The sequence below is a fragment of the Eriocheir sinensis genome, unplaced genomic scaffold, assembly GCF_024679095.1.
Source record: "Eriocheir sinensis breed Jianghai 21 unplaced genomic scaffold, ASM2467909v1 Scaffold100, whole genome shotgun sequence".
Lineage (NCBI taxonomy): Eukaryota > Metazoa > Arthropoda > Malacostraca > Decapoda > Varunidae > Eriocheir > Eriocheir sinensis.
Genome location: NW_026110297.1, coordinates 402916 through 418952, shown reverse-complemented (window position 1 = coordinate 418952; position 16037 = coordinate 402916). Strand labels below are relative to the sequence as shown.

General features: G+C 42.2%; 1 protein-coding gene across 12 annotated transcripts in view; it reads left to right on the top strand.

Moving 5' to 3' along the window:
• Window positions 1-19: 19 nt before the first annotated feature.
• Window positions 20-16037, top strand: part of LOC126988890 (tetra-peptide repeat homeobox protein 1-like) — a 22743-nt gene continuing 6725 nt past the window's right edge. Inside the window, exons 1-4 of one of the 12 annotated variants that reach the window (XR_007742620.1) lie at window positions 20-414; window positions 7179-7295; window positions 12892-12972; window positions 14237-15550. Coding sequence is in view for 4 of the 12 variants with exons in the window: in XM_050847276.1 (XP_050703233.1) it covers window positions 15060-15550 (491 nt within the window). In the remaining 8 variants the exon portion in view is untranslated. Of the gene's footprint in view, window positions 415-6986; window positions 7296-12795; window positions 12973-14236; window positions 15551-16037 lie in introns of those variants that run through there. The other 11 variants (XR_007742628.1, XR_007742626.1, XR_007742625.1 and 8 more) reach the window with 11 other exon arrangements.

The following is a 16037-nucleotide window of genomic DNA, read 5'->3' as shown; positions in this document are numbered from 1 at the left end:
AAAAGAACTGTACCATTGTCTCATTTGACTTAAGAATCAGGCAGAAATGAAATGGCCAATTCTAGAACACCCAACCCTGAATGACAAAGGCAACCATACAAAAATGGGCATCACATGTTGAGAAATTGATGTAGACAAAAACCTGGAAATCGCTGAAAAATTACTTTGGCAATTATTTTAAGAGGGTGTCGATATTTAGTAACTCTGCCTTCCTAGCTTTTTCCGTGACTAGCGGCCTTACTGCACCTAATGACTGAGTCCCTGCCTCCTCACACAGGCCGGCATGCATTGCGTCCCACTCATCAACCAAGGCATCAGTGCCTCGGAGCCCCCGGCACCTACATCCCCTGGGACCAAGGCCTGCACCTGGAGGTCTTCATACAGAACCACACCAATCACCCATTCATCAGAAAGGTAGGGAGGTAGCCAGTAGTCACACCCTCTTGCAGACTCCTTGTGTTCTTATGTAGTGTAAGATATAATACACAATGATAGGGTAAAAAAGTTAGGAAGGTCATGTAGGGATGTAGCCAGTAGTCACACCCTCTTGCAGACTCCTTGTGTTCTTATGTAGTTGAAGGTCTTATACGTAATGGTAGATTAAAAAGTCAGGAAAGTCATGTCATGTCTAGAGCTTTTAAAACTTCCAGATTTTTTTTTTCTTTTTAACAGTTAAGGAAGCAGCTCTAGGTATAATTTACACACACACACACACACACACACACACACACACACACACACACACACACACACACATGCGCACACACACACACACACGCACGCACACACACACACACACACACACACACACACACACACACACACACACACACACATGGCGGACAGACACAGCTGATCTCCAGACGTGCTAGGGTACGGTCGTGCTGTCCCGGAGAAACAAAGGCTGTTGACAGTGTACAACATCGAGAAATGAGCGAGGAGGAGGCGGGGGCGGCGGCCTTGCCGACCCCGCTGGCATTGTGTACACCGCAGGGCGCAGGGGTCAGGACAAGACAGGCAGCAAAAAGGCAAGAGTTTGAGTTTGAGGGCTTCACGGATGACATGGAGAGCCTCAGAGACAGAGCCGGTATGTTGAGGAGGCTCATAGACTTGGAAAAGGAGATGAAGGATATGAGAGATTGAATGGGGACGCTGGAGAGAGAGGTGGACGTTCTGAAGACAGAGAAGGATGTTTGGAAGAATGCGTATAATGACCTGCACAAGCAGGTAACATTGAACGAGAATAGGCAGAAGACGCGGAGGCTAAAGTCAAGGAATTAAAGGAAACGCATAATGTCTGGAAGGAGGAACAAGAAAAGGAGAATGTCAGCTTTAAGAAAATTGTGGAGGAGCAAGTCAAGGCTAAGGATGAAGCTATAACTGAAAAGGTGATCAAGGTGATAAAAGGAAAACCAGAAATAGTGAAGGACTCTGCTGAAAAGAAGAAGTCTGTAGTAGTGGTGGGCATTAATGAAGAGCACATGCCAGTCAGACACACAAGGGAAAAGAAGGAAAGGAAGGCAGTGGAGCAAGGAATTGAAGCAATTCAGGAAGGTCATGAGCTGGTAGGGGAGATCAAAGAAGTATTCAGGCTTGGAAAGTATGAAGAAGGAGCCCAACGACCAGTTAAAATTAGATTTAGGTCTCAAGTGGCTGCAGAAGAAGTGGTGGGAAAGTCATGGAAGTCAGCAAGAACAGAGGCCTACAAAAAAGTCTGGGTAAGAAAGGACAGAAGTGTGGAGGAAAGGAACACGATAAGAGAACTGAAGAATCAAGCCAATGAAAAGAATGAAGCAAGGTCAGAAGAGGAAAAAAGGAAGGTTTTCTGGAGAGTGATGGACATGGACCTAAGGAAGTGGTACAGAAGGGAAGAGGAGACAGCTTGAAGGTGGCATGCACTAATGTGAACGGGTTAACATCGTCAATGTTAGAAATAGGAGATTACCTGAGTAAGGAAAAAACAGATGTTACGGGGATAACGGAAACCAAATTGACTGGTAGTACAGATGCATTTAACTTAGGGGATGGTAAATATAATGTATGGATGAGAAATAGAGAAAACAAACAAGGAGGAGGAGTGATGCTATTGTTGAAGAGAGAATGGACAGTGGAGGGTGTCACCTATGGCGAAGAGGAGGCGGAGGTCTTGAGTGTGGGAACAAGACTGCAAAGGGGAGGATGCAGAAATATCATAGTGGTGTATGTCCCTCCAAAAAACAATTCATGGACAGAAGAATGGTACAAGAAGAAGCTGGAAGACACATTGGATTGCCTAAGGAGGTTGCTGAAGGAGAAGGATAAGATTTTGATAATGGGGGATTTTGATTGTAAGGAAGTGTCATGGGAAAACTGGTCAACGGAAGGAAGTGAAGCTTCATGGGGGAACAAGGTTTTGGAATTGGTTATAGATAACGTCCTCACACAGTGGGTGGAGGAAAATACAAGATTCAGAGGAGAAGACGAGCCATCTAGATTGGACTTGATAATCACCAGGGAGCCAGATTCCATAGAGGAGATGATCTATAAGAGCCCTATAGGGAAGAGCGATCACGTACTTATCGAATACATATTACGAGAAGGAGGTAAAATAATCAGGAATGAGGACTACAGGAAGAATGGTTTAACTTTAATAAGGCAAATTTTGAACAACTTGGGAAACATTTTGATGAAGCACAATGGGATACTCTTTTTGAGGCTGATAATGTTGAGGAAAAATGGGCTATCTTTCTACGGATTTACAACGAAGGAGTGGAAAAGTGGGTACCAAGGATGAAAGAAGGCCAGACATCAAGAGAAGAGTGGTACAATAGAAAGTGTGTAGACACCAAGCAGGAAAAGGAGAAGGCATGGAACAAATGGAGAAAAATAGGAGGATGGATCTATGGAATGAGTACAAAAGGAAGAGGAATGCTTATGTCAAAGTAAGAAGAGAAGAAAAAAGGAATTTTGAGAAAAATATTGTAGATAAGTGCAAAGACCAGCCAAAACTGTTTTATAAGTTCATAAATGGAAAGTTGAAAAATAGAGATGAAATTCAGAAAGTTAAAGTTAATGGTGAAACTTTTGATAGTATAAGTGAAATAGTAGAAGTGATGAATAACTGTTTCCAAACAGTGTTCACAAGGGAGAGTGAGTTTGAAGGTGTAGATGCAGTGCCGGGGAATAGAGTGCATGGGTCTGGAGAGAATACAAACATCAGCAGATGAAGTTAGAAAATTATTGGAAGAATTGGATGCGAGGAAATCAGCAGGACCGGATGGTATATCAAATTGGGTGCTAAAAGAGTGTAACCAGCAAATAGCTGAAAAGTTGAGCAACTTGATTAATGTCTCACTAGCACAAGGGAAGGTACCGAGAGACTGGAAGAGGGCTAACATCGTCCCAATACATAAAGGAGGAAGTAAGGAAGACCCGTTGAACTATAGGCCAGTGTCATTAACAAGTGTAGTAGCAAAGATGTGTGAGAAAATTATAAAAAACAGATGGGTGGAGTATTTAGAAGAAAACAGTATATTAACAAATAGCCAATTCGGATTCAGAGGAGGACGGTCTTGTGTAAGTAATCTGATCAGCTTCTATTCAAGAGTAATTGATACAATACAGGAAAGAGACGGTTGGGCAGATTGTGTGTATCTGGACTTATAGAAGGCGTTTGATAAAGTACCACACAAGCGATTAATATGAAAACTCAATCATGTTGGAGGTCTGGGTGGTTCAATATTGGATTGGATTATGGACTTTTTGACGAAGAGAGAAATGAGAACAGTAATCAGGAATAATAAATCAAGCTGGATGGAAGTGACTAGTGGAGTCCCCCAAGGATCGGTGCTGGCTCCGATTATGTTTGTAATTTATATAAATGACACGACAGAAGGGGTGACAAGCTATATGAATATGTTTGCTGATGATGCTAAAATAATGAGGAGGGTGGCTAATGAGGAAGACTGTGTAGCCCTGAGCCAAGATCTCGACAGAATAAGCGAATGGTCACGAAAATGGGAAATGACATTCAATACAGAGAAGTGTAGCGTAATGGAGTTTGGTAAGAGCAGCAGACGGATATCGGGGAACTACTCTCTGAGTAATGAAAGAATCATGAAAAAAACAGAGGAAAAAGATCTGGGAGTGATCATAACAGACAAGTTATCCTTTGGAAAACATATAGACCAGATAACTGGGGAAACATATAATCTTCTTAGAAACATAAAAGCAGCATTTCCATGTTTAGATGAAGAAATGGTGAAGAAACTAATAACATCGATGATACGTCCAAGACTGGAATATGCAGCATTAGTGTGGTCACCTAGATTGAAGAAAGAAATTAGAACATTGGAAAGAATACAAAGAGCAGCGATTAAATAACAGGAAACTCTTGAGAGAACATACTTATGAAGAAAGACTGAAGAAATTGGGACTAACAACACTGGAGAGCAGAAGAGAGAGAGGGGACCTAATAGCATTGTACAGGATACAAGAGGGATTGGAGAAATTAGACAGGGAAGACCTAGTGGTACGTGACAAGTGTGACAAGAGGCAATGGTAAGAAACTGAAGAAGAGCAACTGTAGGAGAGACATCAAGATATACAGTTTTCCATACAGAAGCATAACAACATGGAACGAACTTGACAAGGAGACTGTGTGTGCAAAAACGATTCATGAATTTAAAGCCAAACTGGATAATAAGCGTTAGCCTAGTCTGGCTCTTTTCCTGTATTTCATAACTAGGTAAATACAACTAGGTAAACACACACACACACACACACACACACACACACACACACACACACACACACACACACACACACACACACACAAAATAGAGTATTGAATGGGAGATGGAATTTAATGTGAAGAAATGTCATGTAATGGAAATGGGAAAGAGTGAAGGGAGACCAAAATGGACATATAAAATGAGAAATGGAGAAATATTAAAGAAAGTTCAAGAAGAGAGAGATCTGGGAGTAACAATGCAAGATAACAAACAGCCAGAGTCACGTTAATTGGATATTCTGTGATACGTATAACATGGTGAGAAATACAGGAAAAGCATTCCACTACCTGGATATGATGAAAAAGTTAATAACCACTATGATCAGACCAAAGTTGGAATATGCAGAGGCAGTGTGGTCTCCCCATAAAAAGAAACACAAATAAACTAGAAAGAATACAAAGGATGGCAACAAAAATGGTTCCAGAGCTGGAGGGATTGACACATGAGGAAAGACTAAAGGAAATGGACCTACCAACACTAGAACAAAGAAGAGAAAGGGAAGACCCAATACAAATTATAAATTATTGAGCAAAATGGAAGAAGTAGATAACAAGGAGTTACTACTTAAAGAAGGAATAAACACCAGGAACACAAGAGGACACACTAAAAAATTGAGGAAAGGAAGATGCTTCAGAGACATAAAGAAATATAGCTTCCTGCAAAGAAATATAGAGCTTTGGAACAGACTAAGTGAGGATGTAGTATTGGTGGAGAGTGTGCAAGGCTTTAAGGAAAGGTTGGACAAATACAGATATGGAGACGGGACCACACGAGCATAAGCCCAGGCCCTGTAAAGCTACAACTAGGTAAATACAACTAGATAAATACACACACACACACACACACACACACACACACACACACACACACAAAATATATATATATATATATAGAGAGAGAGAGAGAGAGAGAGAGAGAGAGAGAGAGAGAGAGAGAGAGAGAGAGAGAGAGAGAGAGAGAGAGAGAGAGGTAAATAAAATAAAATCAAATAATAAATAAATAAACACAATAAAATCAAATAAAGCCTGGCAAGCACTATAAGAGTACAACAGAACTGAGTGCTCATAAGGGAGGTGCTGGGGCAGCATGGTAGTGGTGACGCCACACACCAGGCAGCATGGTAGTGGTGACGCCACACACCAGGCAGCATGGTAGTGGTGACGCCACACACCAGGCAGCATGGTAGTGGTGACGCCACACACCAGGCAGCATGGTAGTGGTGACGCCACACACCAGGCAGCATGGTAGTGGTGACGCCACACACCAGGCAGCATGGTAGTGGTGACGCCACACACCAGGCAGCATGGTAGTGGTGACGCCACACACCAGGCAGCATGGTAGTGGTGCCGCCACACACCAGGCAGCATGGTAGTGGTGACGCCACACACCAGGCAGCATGGTGGTGGTGACGCCACACACCAGGCAGCATGGTGGTGGTGACGCCACACACCAGGCAGCATGGTAGTGGTGACGCCACACACCAGGCAGCATGGTAGTGGTGACGCCACACCAGGCAGCATGGTAGTGGTGACGCCACACCAGGCAGCATGGTAGTGGTGACGCCACACACCAGGCAGCATGGTGGTGGTGACGCCACACACCAGGCAGCATGGTTGTGGTGACGCCCAACACCAGGCAGCATGGTAGTGGTGACGCCACCCACCAGGCAGCATGGTAGTGGTGACGCCACACACCAGGCAGCATGGTAGTGGTGACGCCACACACCAGGCAGCATGGTAGTGGTGACGCCACTAACCATGCAGCATGGTGGTGGTGACGCCACACACCAGGCAGCATGGTGGTGGTGACGCCACACACCAGGCAGCATGGTAGTGGTGACGCCACACACCAGGCAGCATGGTAGTGGTGACGCCACACACCAGGCAGCATGGTAGTGGTGACGCCACACACCAGGCAGCATGGTGGTGGTGACGCCACACACCAGGCAGCATGGTAGTGGTGACGCCACACACCAGGCAGCATGGTAGTGGTGACGCCACACACCAGGCAGCATGGTAGTGGTGACGCCACACACCAGGCAGCTTCACACAAACTCTGCCTCTTTTCTGGCTTCTCAATCTGTTTTCTTGGCTTGGAGCAGCCTCTAGCATTCCTTGATATTCCCTCTTTAGTTTTTTTGACCTTCAGCCGCCTCCCTTGCTGTATAAAAGGAGAGAGAAAAGAAAAAAATGCATCCCACCTCTTTCCCTATAGGTGTGGCATCCAGTGTGGACAGCCTGGCCAGACTTCCTGCACCCCCTCACATCTTTCCCTATAGGTGTGGCATCCAGTGTGGACAGCCTGGCCAGACTTCCTGCACCCCCTCACATCTTTCCCTATAGATGTGGCATCCAGTGTGGACAGCCTGGCCAGACTTCCTGCACCCCCTCACATCTTTCCCTATAGATGTGGCATCCAGTGTGGACAGCCTGGCCAGACTTCCTGCACCCCTTGGCCACCCACTACTGGGGCCGACAGCTGCTGCGCTTCCACAACACACTGCCCTCTGACGGAGCCTGGACCGTGAGTACCTGCCAGCCATGTGTTGTGTTGGGTAGTTACTTGTAAGGGCTTGGAGAGAGAGAAGAAAAGAAAAGAAAGAGTGAACACAGAGAGAGAGAGAGAGAGAGAGAGAGAGAGAGAGAGAGAGAGAGAGAGAGAGAGAGAGAGAGAGAGAGAGAGAGAAGGGTTAAATCTACTATAGCAACCACCACCATATCTTCAGTCATTTGAAGAACGATGACTTTTTTTGTACTTTTAAGGGCTTGGACTGATGGATGAAGGCTGGAACTAATGGGTTAATTCTCTCTCTCTCTCTCTCTCTCTCTCTTTTCTACTACTACTACTACTACTACTACTACTACTACTACTACTACTACTACTACTACTATATTTAAAGTTAGTATCTTGTTGCATTACTATGTCTCCTACAGCTAGTTTATATTAAGCAGCTCTATACCAATAACACTTCTCTAACACTATTATTATAACTCTTCACCATATTAGCTACAACTATAGATACCTCTCCTACTTATACTTCCCCTGCTTTACCTACTTTACTACTACTACTACTACTACTACTTCTGTTATTAACTACTGCTTCGGAGAATGTCGCGCCCGGTGCGGCTGTCTTCTTTGTACTTTCTTTTTTCCACATTTTTTTGTTTGTATACATATACACTCTCAGAGGTGGGTGCGGTACTGAAAAATCAGTAGTGCGGTTGCGGTAGTGCGGTACTTATTCCGGAGTAGTGCGGTTGCGGTAGTGCGTCCCATTTTTTTCTTTCCCAGCGCGGTACACGGTGTGTGGTACTGCAGTAGCGTTAGTCACTAGTCAATATAAAAAAGTACTTAAGTGCCTCTCCTGGCTATCCATTGACTAACTAATAACTTGTGAGATACAAAAAAAGAAAAAAGAAAGGAGGACTGGGGGAGGGAGAGGGAGGAGGAAAGGGGACAGGCCAGGAGTACAGGACAGGGAGGGGAGGAGGGGGAGGGATGGGAATGCAACTTTCCGAGGGAGGAGGGAAGGGACAGGGAATGGGGAGGAGGAGATCAGCCTCATTTGAGAGAGGAGGAAGTGGGGGGTGGGAAGGAAGGAAGGAAGGGTGGTGCAGCTGCAGGGTTATGGGGGAGTGAAGGGGGAGGGGAGGAATATTCTCCAGCGTTTGAGCGGAAACGAAAGATTACTAATATAGGAAAGTCATGGCAGGGAGAGCGAAACATTATTCAAACTGTCCAACATATTAAGACAAAACACATCAACTGCAACTGTTAACAGCGGCTCCCATGGGAAAGCTGTAATCCCTGGCGTCTCAGGCCTCAGCGAAGACACCATGTGGAAATTTCAACGAGAAGATTTATAATAATATTGATCTTGGCTACATTGGAGAGAGAGAGAGAGAGAGAGAGAGAGAGAGAGAGAGAGAGAGAGAGAGAGAGAGAGAGAGAGAGAGAGAGAGAGAGAGAGAGAGAGAGAGAGAGAGAGAGAGAGAGAGAGAGAGAGAGAGAGAGAGAGAGAGAGAGAGAGAGAGAATGATGAAATAGAGAAGTTACAATGAAGTTAAAAAACAGATATAATATGTACTATGGTCTATGTCAATGTTATGCATCAAAGAAAAAATTGTACGGGACATGAGATTGAGCGTCGATCATGTTCGTGCTTGCTTGTACTGTTGTACACTGCCATGTACAGTCATCGTCAGAGGCAGTCACGGCGCGCCGCCTTGGGTTGAGTGACGAACAGATTTACTCTGAGTTATTCATTTAGTATTTAATTTTGAACAATAACTGAGAAGTCAGAATGATTGAATCACTGATTCTGAAGACTGATACCGATTGACTGATTGAGTCCGATTCACTATAAAAAAAAAGATATTTCTGTGAGCATGCCGTGCTGCAAATGTCTTCAATGGTTTTCTAAGTACCGCAGGATTTTTTAGTGCAGTATTTTCAGAAAGTCTGCGGTAGTGCGGTACTTTTTTGTGATGCAGTACTACCGCACTAAGTACCGCACTTGCCCACCTCTGTACATTCTTTCATCCCTCATCATTTATTAATTCTTTCACCACCAAGTCCAGTCTTTACCATGCTCTCTTTGATGAACATGAACCTGCAAACAACGATAACAATACAGACGAATCAGTATGGAAATCATCAACCAGCTGTACAGACACATGAATTTTGATGCTTTATCACAATATTATGACATTCCCAATTATAACAAATTAGTTTCATCCCAAGACATTGCCACACTAAATACAATCCACATGAACTCCAGATCCTTACCCAAGAACTCTGACCACATACAGGCCTTCCTCAAATCCCTTAACAAACCCCCTGATATCTTGGCCATTACTGAAACCTGGCTTACAGCTACTTACAAACACCTGTATGAAATTCCAGGATACCATTCACACCACCTGTGAAGACACACGCGAGCACAGGGAGGAGTCTCAGTCTTTGTTTCTGACATAATTCAATCGATAGAAATCCATGACATGACAACAGTACTAACCAAAAATATTCAAATTAACACTGTTAAAATATTCACTAAAACATTTTGCTTTCTAATATGGGCAATCTATCGACCTAATAGTAAACATATTGCAGTCGAGGAATTTACTCACATATTAAATGCAATCTTACAAAAAACAACACAAATCACAACAAAATAGTACTGATTGGGGACTTCAATATAAATTTGTTAGAACATAACACACACGCCGACAAACAATTTTCTTGCCAACATGCAAACTATCAACCTCGCTCCTCACATAGCCAGGCCTACAAGGTTTCCAGACAGTATTGACCTAGGGGAACCATCGCTTCTTGACCATATTTACACAGACTTTATTAACCATGTTAGCACAGGTATTTTACGTTACCCAATCTCAGATCACCTCCCAATCTTTTTGAACATATCTATTCCTACAATAAATCATAAGCTCCATAAAATTGAATTCCATTACATAACTCAGGAAAGTAAAGTAGATTTTACATATAAAATGAGCAATATAAACTGGAATGAACTTTTTCCTTCTCAAGATGTTAATATAAACTGTAGTATTTTTATCAAGAGATCACAAGAAATCTACGATGCATGTTTCCCATTAAAAACAAAGTATGTATCTGAAAAAAAGACATCATAATCCTTGGATTTCTCAAGCTGTAGTTAACTCCATCAGACATAAAAATAACTTATATACAGACTTTAAAATTGGAGCTGTTACGGAAACTTACTACAAAGAATATCACAATATTTTAAATAGAGTAATAAAAAAAGCTGAACAATCATATTATATGAATATTTTCACACTTTAAAAGCAACACAAGAATAATATGGAATGCTATAAACAAACTTAAAAACATCAATAAGAACACCTTCCAAAATCCAATTAACTACAAAAACAAATTGTTATCAAATCCACTAGATATTTCAGAAGCATTTAATTAATATTATACAAACATTGCTCCCAGACCCACCCTACAGGAACTTAACGACTCAAGGCTGGAGGCTGCAGAACGCCTAGCCTCAGACCGTACTATTATTTTCGACCGATTGGGGCAAGAAGAACCTTGTGTCCTTCAACGCCTCAAAAACACAGTTTCTCCACCTATCCACTCGACACAATCTTCCAAACAACTATCCCCTATTCTTTGACAACACCCAGCTATCACCTTCCTCAACACTAAACATCCTCGGTCTATCCTTAACTCAAAACCTCAACTGGAAACTTCATATCTCATCTCTTACTAAATCAGCTTCCTCGAGGCTGGGCGTTCTGTACCGTCTCCGCCAGTTCTTCTCCCCTGCACAGTTGCTGTCCATATACAGGGGCCTTGTCCACCCTCGTATGGAGTATGCATCTCGTGTGGGGGGGCTCCACTCACACAGCTCTTCTGGATAGAGTGGAAGCTAAGGCTCTTCGTCTCATCAACTCTCCTCCTCATACTGATAGTCTTCTACCTCTTAAATTCCGCCGCAATGTTGCCTCTCTTTCTATCTTCTATCGATATTTCCACGCTGACTGCTCTTCTGAACTTGCTAACTGCATGCCTCCCCCCCTCCCGTGGCCCCGCTGCACTCGACTTTCTACTCATGCTCATCCCTATACTGTCCAAACCCCTTATGCAAGAGTTAACCAGCATCTTCACTCTTTCATCCCTCACGCTGGTAAACTCTGGAACAATCTTCCTTCATCTGTATTTCCTCCTGCCTACGACTTGAACTCTTTCAAGAGGAGGGTATCAGGACACCTCTCCTCCTGTATTTGATCTTGCTTTCGGCCACCTCTTTTGTTTCTTTTTTAGGAGTAGCGAGTAGCGGGCTTTTTTTTTATTATTGTTTTCTTTTTTTGTGTGCCCTTGAGCTGCCTCCTTTGTTGTAAAAAAAAAAAAAAAAAAAAAGCTAGACCTTAAGATACCTCCATCCACTACTGACCCCTTAAATTATTTACAAGGCAACTATCCATCACCTGTGATGGCTCCCACTGTATACCCACAAGATGCCATTAATGTCATAAACTCTTTGAAAGACAAAAAATGCAACTTGTTTGAAATTCCTGTATCACTCATTAAATCCAACAAAGAGCAAATGGCAATTCCAATATCAATTCTTTTTAACCAGTCTATCGCCACTGGTAAATTCCCACAATGTTGTAAACGCTATTATTATACCCATATACAAAAAAAGGCTCTAAATTTGATATTGGTAATTACAGACCAATTTCATTGCTAAATATATTTTCAAAAAATTTTGAAAAATTAATGAAAAAGTACTTAACAAATTTTCTTGAAGCTAAATCTATCCTTAAGGTGAACAATTCGGTTTCCATCTAGGCTTAAGGACCTTTGATGCCTTGAACACTTTTACTGAGAAAATTTACTATAGTTTGGATTCACATTACTCTCTGTTAAGCATTTACGTTGATTTTTCGCAGGCCTTTGATACCGTCAGACATGATATCGTTACTAAAATTAAATCATTATGGGATACGTGGTATTATACTTCACTGGTTCAAAGATTACCTAACCAATAGAACCGAATCTACTAAATTTATTCATCAAAGTTCAGAACCTTTAACTGTCAACTATGGGGTTCCACAAGGCAGTGTGTTAGGTCCAATATTATTCCTTCTTTATATAAATGGTCTAACCAACACATTTTCCAATATCAGAACAATTTTATTTGCTGATGACTCCACCTTGTACATCACTGGCTCTGACCCTCCTGATATGATTCACACCGTAAACAATGACCTGGATAACTTTGATGAATGGTGTCTAAGCAACAGACTGACAGTTAATCTAAGCAAGATATTTTACATGCTCTTTACCAACAAGACTATAAAAACATTACCACCTTTAATTTATCAAAATAACCTAATTCAAAAAGTCACAACATAAACTTCTAGGTATAAGAGATGAATCACTAACAATTAAATCACATATATCAGAGCTCTGCATCAAAATATCAAGAATAGTATATCTCTTATATCAAATGAAAGATCTTATGCCCAAGCATGTGGCTGAGTGGTAGTGTGCCGGCGTCGCATTTGGGAGATCCAGGAGGGGCGTCGTTTCGAATCCTGGCTGGTACACAGCTGTGATTTTTCAGTCACCGCCGAGTGGCCTAAGACTACCCACATGCTGCCCTGAAGACCACCAATCAACCCGGACTCTAGATAACCTCTCCAAGGTGAGGCTCTAAGATGAGCTCTAGGGGGCAGTATGAGCCAATGCGAGATGGCGCCACTATAAACACTCACCTGCGCCACAACGGGCTGGGCCGACCATCAGGACCCACCAGTGAGCAAGCCTAACGGTGCAATAGGCTGCAATGTAATAATTTTTTTTTTTAAACTGCTCAAGTCCTTCCTCATCTTTTTTCTGCACCCCAGTCTGGTGTAACACATGCCCCACATACCTTATAACTACCCTTAATCAGATTACAAAAGATGACCGTAAGAATTTTTACGAACGGGCTTTTTGGATCACACCCAAGGAATTTTTAATTTAAAGAGGAAAGCATATTAAAAATATTTGACATAGATAAGATTCATATTGCAATCTACATGTACAAATTAATTCATAGCGGCAATGTAACCTCTCATCCACAACACAACTATCCCACCCACACACGAGGAAACCTCCGCACACCTCTACATAATCTGTCACTCTTTCAACACTCACTGTGCCACTCTGGACCGACACTTTGAAATTCAGTTCCTGACCACATGAAAACATTACACACACGAAGCTCATTTAAAAAACAACTAAAAAAGCACATAATAGAACAGTACTGAATACTTTATGTACTTACATTTTGTCCTTACTTTTTCCTCCTTTATTCCCTTCTTTTTATTAACCATATATAAATACTCCAGATTATTATTATTATTATTATTATTATTATTATTATTATTATTATTATTATTATTATTATTATTATTATAAAATATTATTATTAATATTTTTATTATTATTATTATTATTATTATTATTATTATAAAATATTATTATTAATATTTTTATTATTATTATTATTATTATTATTATTATTATTATTATTATTATTATTATTATTATTATTATTATTATCATTGCCATTATTATTTTGTCTGGTGAAAATGTTTTATAAAACCTATATATATATATATATATATATATATATATATATATATATATATATATATATATATATATATATATATATATATATATATATATATATATATATATATATACATACTTTTCACATGCCTAGGCACTAGGTTGGTTGCGGAGCTGCAGGCTTTCCTTTAGTATTTACTTGTTTTACGTTACCTGCCTTATCTACATATCCTGTTTTGCCCCAAAAGCTTTGCTTCCTATGGGATGCTTATGTAAATAATTAATACAAAACTTTTCAGTGATGTGTTTAGGCATATTAAAGTGTTTCAAGTGTTTCCTCTCTCTCTCAGGACATGAATGAACCCTCAAACCTCTGGTCCAGGAGTCACCACGGCTGTCACCAGAACAACTTGGAGCATCCGCCCTTCCTGCTGCCAGTGGTCAGAGACTCTCTCTTCTGCCACACGGTCTGCATGTCGGCAAGGCACTACATCGGACTCCACTACAACCTCCACAACCTTTACGGACTGTCAGAGACGAGTGCCACCAATGCATAAGTCTATGATGCTCAGAGTTTTAGGTGCAGGGAGGGATATGCTGACAGTAGGTTTGTGGTGTGCATTCAGTATGGGCACAGTACATTAGTGATGTGCTTGCAATAAGATTGTGGTGTGCATTTATTATCGTTACAGTGTATTAATGATATACCCAAGTCATAGGCAAGAGGAAATACAAATGAAGGAAGGCTGTTTTTCTTTCAGAGTTTACCAGCCAAAGGGATGAAAGAATGAAGATGCTGGTTGACCCTTGCATAAGGGATTAGGATAGCATAGGGATGAGCCAGAGTTGAAGGTCTTGTACAGATACAGATGAAGGAAGGCAAGGCTGTTTTTTCAGAGTTTACATGCTTTTAAAAGGCATGAAAGAATAAAGATGCTGCCTGGTTGACTCTTGCATAAGGGATAAGGATGAGCCAAAGTAGAAATTTACCAGCCAGAGGGATGAAAGAATGAAGATGCTGGCTGGCTGACTCTTGCATAAGGGATTAGGGCAGCATAGGGATGAGCCAGTGTATGGACGGTAGGGGTTGAGGCATGCAGCTACCAAGTTCAGGAGTGCCCACCAGTCCTCTTATTTATAAGATATCAATACTTATTTATTATTACTATCAATATGGCCATTACTTGTTGCCAGAGCCCTGCAGGGTGTGGGAGCCAGGCGGCCGTTCATGACTTCCCACTCGTCCTTCCCCGGCCAGGGCATCGATGGGGGCCACTGGACAGACCACTACGGGGGCCACTGGACGGACCACTACGGGGGCCACTGGACGGACCACTACGGGGGCCACTGGACAGACCACTACGGGGGCCACTGGACGGACCACTACGGGGGCCACTGGACGGACCACTACGGGGGCCACTGGACGGACCACTACGGGGGCCACTGGACGGACTACTACGGGGGCCACTGGACGGACCACTACGGGGGCCACTGGATGGACCACTACGGGGGCCACTGGACGGACCACTACGGGGGCCACTGGACGGACCACTACGGGGGCCACTGGACGGACCACTACGGGGGCCACTGGACGGACCACTACGGGGGCCACTGGACGGGCCACGTGTGCTCCCACTGCATCAACATGTGGCACTCCACCGCAGGTCAGTGCTGCTGGAATTTATTTATTAATTTATCAATTTATCTATTTATTTTGTATTTTTATTATTATTATTATTATTATTATTATTATTATTATTATTATTATTATTATTATTATTATTATTATTATTATTATTATTATTATTATTATTATTATTATTATTATTATTATTTTATTTATTTATTTATTTATTTTTCTTTTTTTTTTACATCCTGGCCCACAGCTGGTAGGCTTTCTTTAGGGGCCTGGTGGTCAGCCCGAGCCCGTCATGGCGCAGGGCAGGCGAGTGTTTACAGTGATGCCATCTATTCTGAACGGGCAATGGGCCACGTTATTTAGAGATTCCAGCGCCCAAACACACACGTGACGTGACTTTTATAGGAGTTGTGGGCCTTCCCGTGGGTAGTTTTGTGACCCTGGTGGTAGTTTGACAAGGCTTCTGTGCCATGAACTCTAATAACCACTCCTGAGAATGCATTTTACCTCTC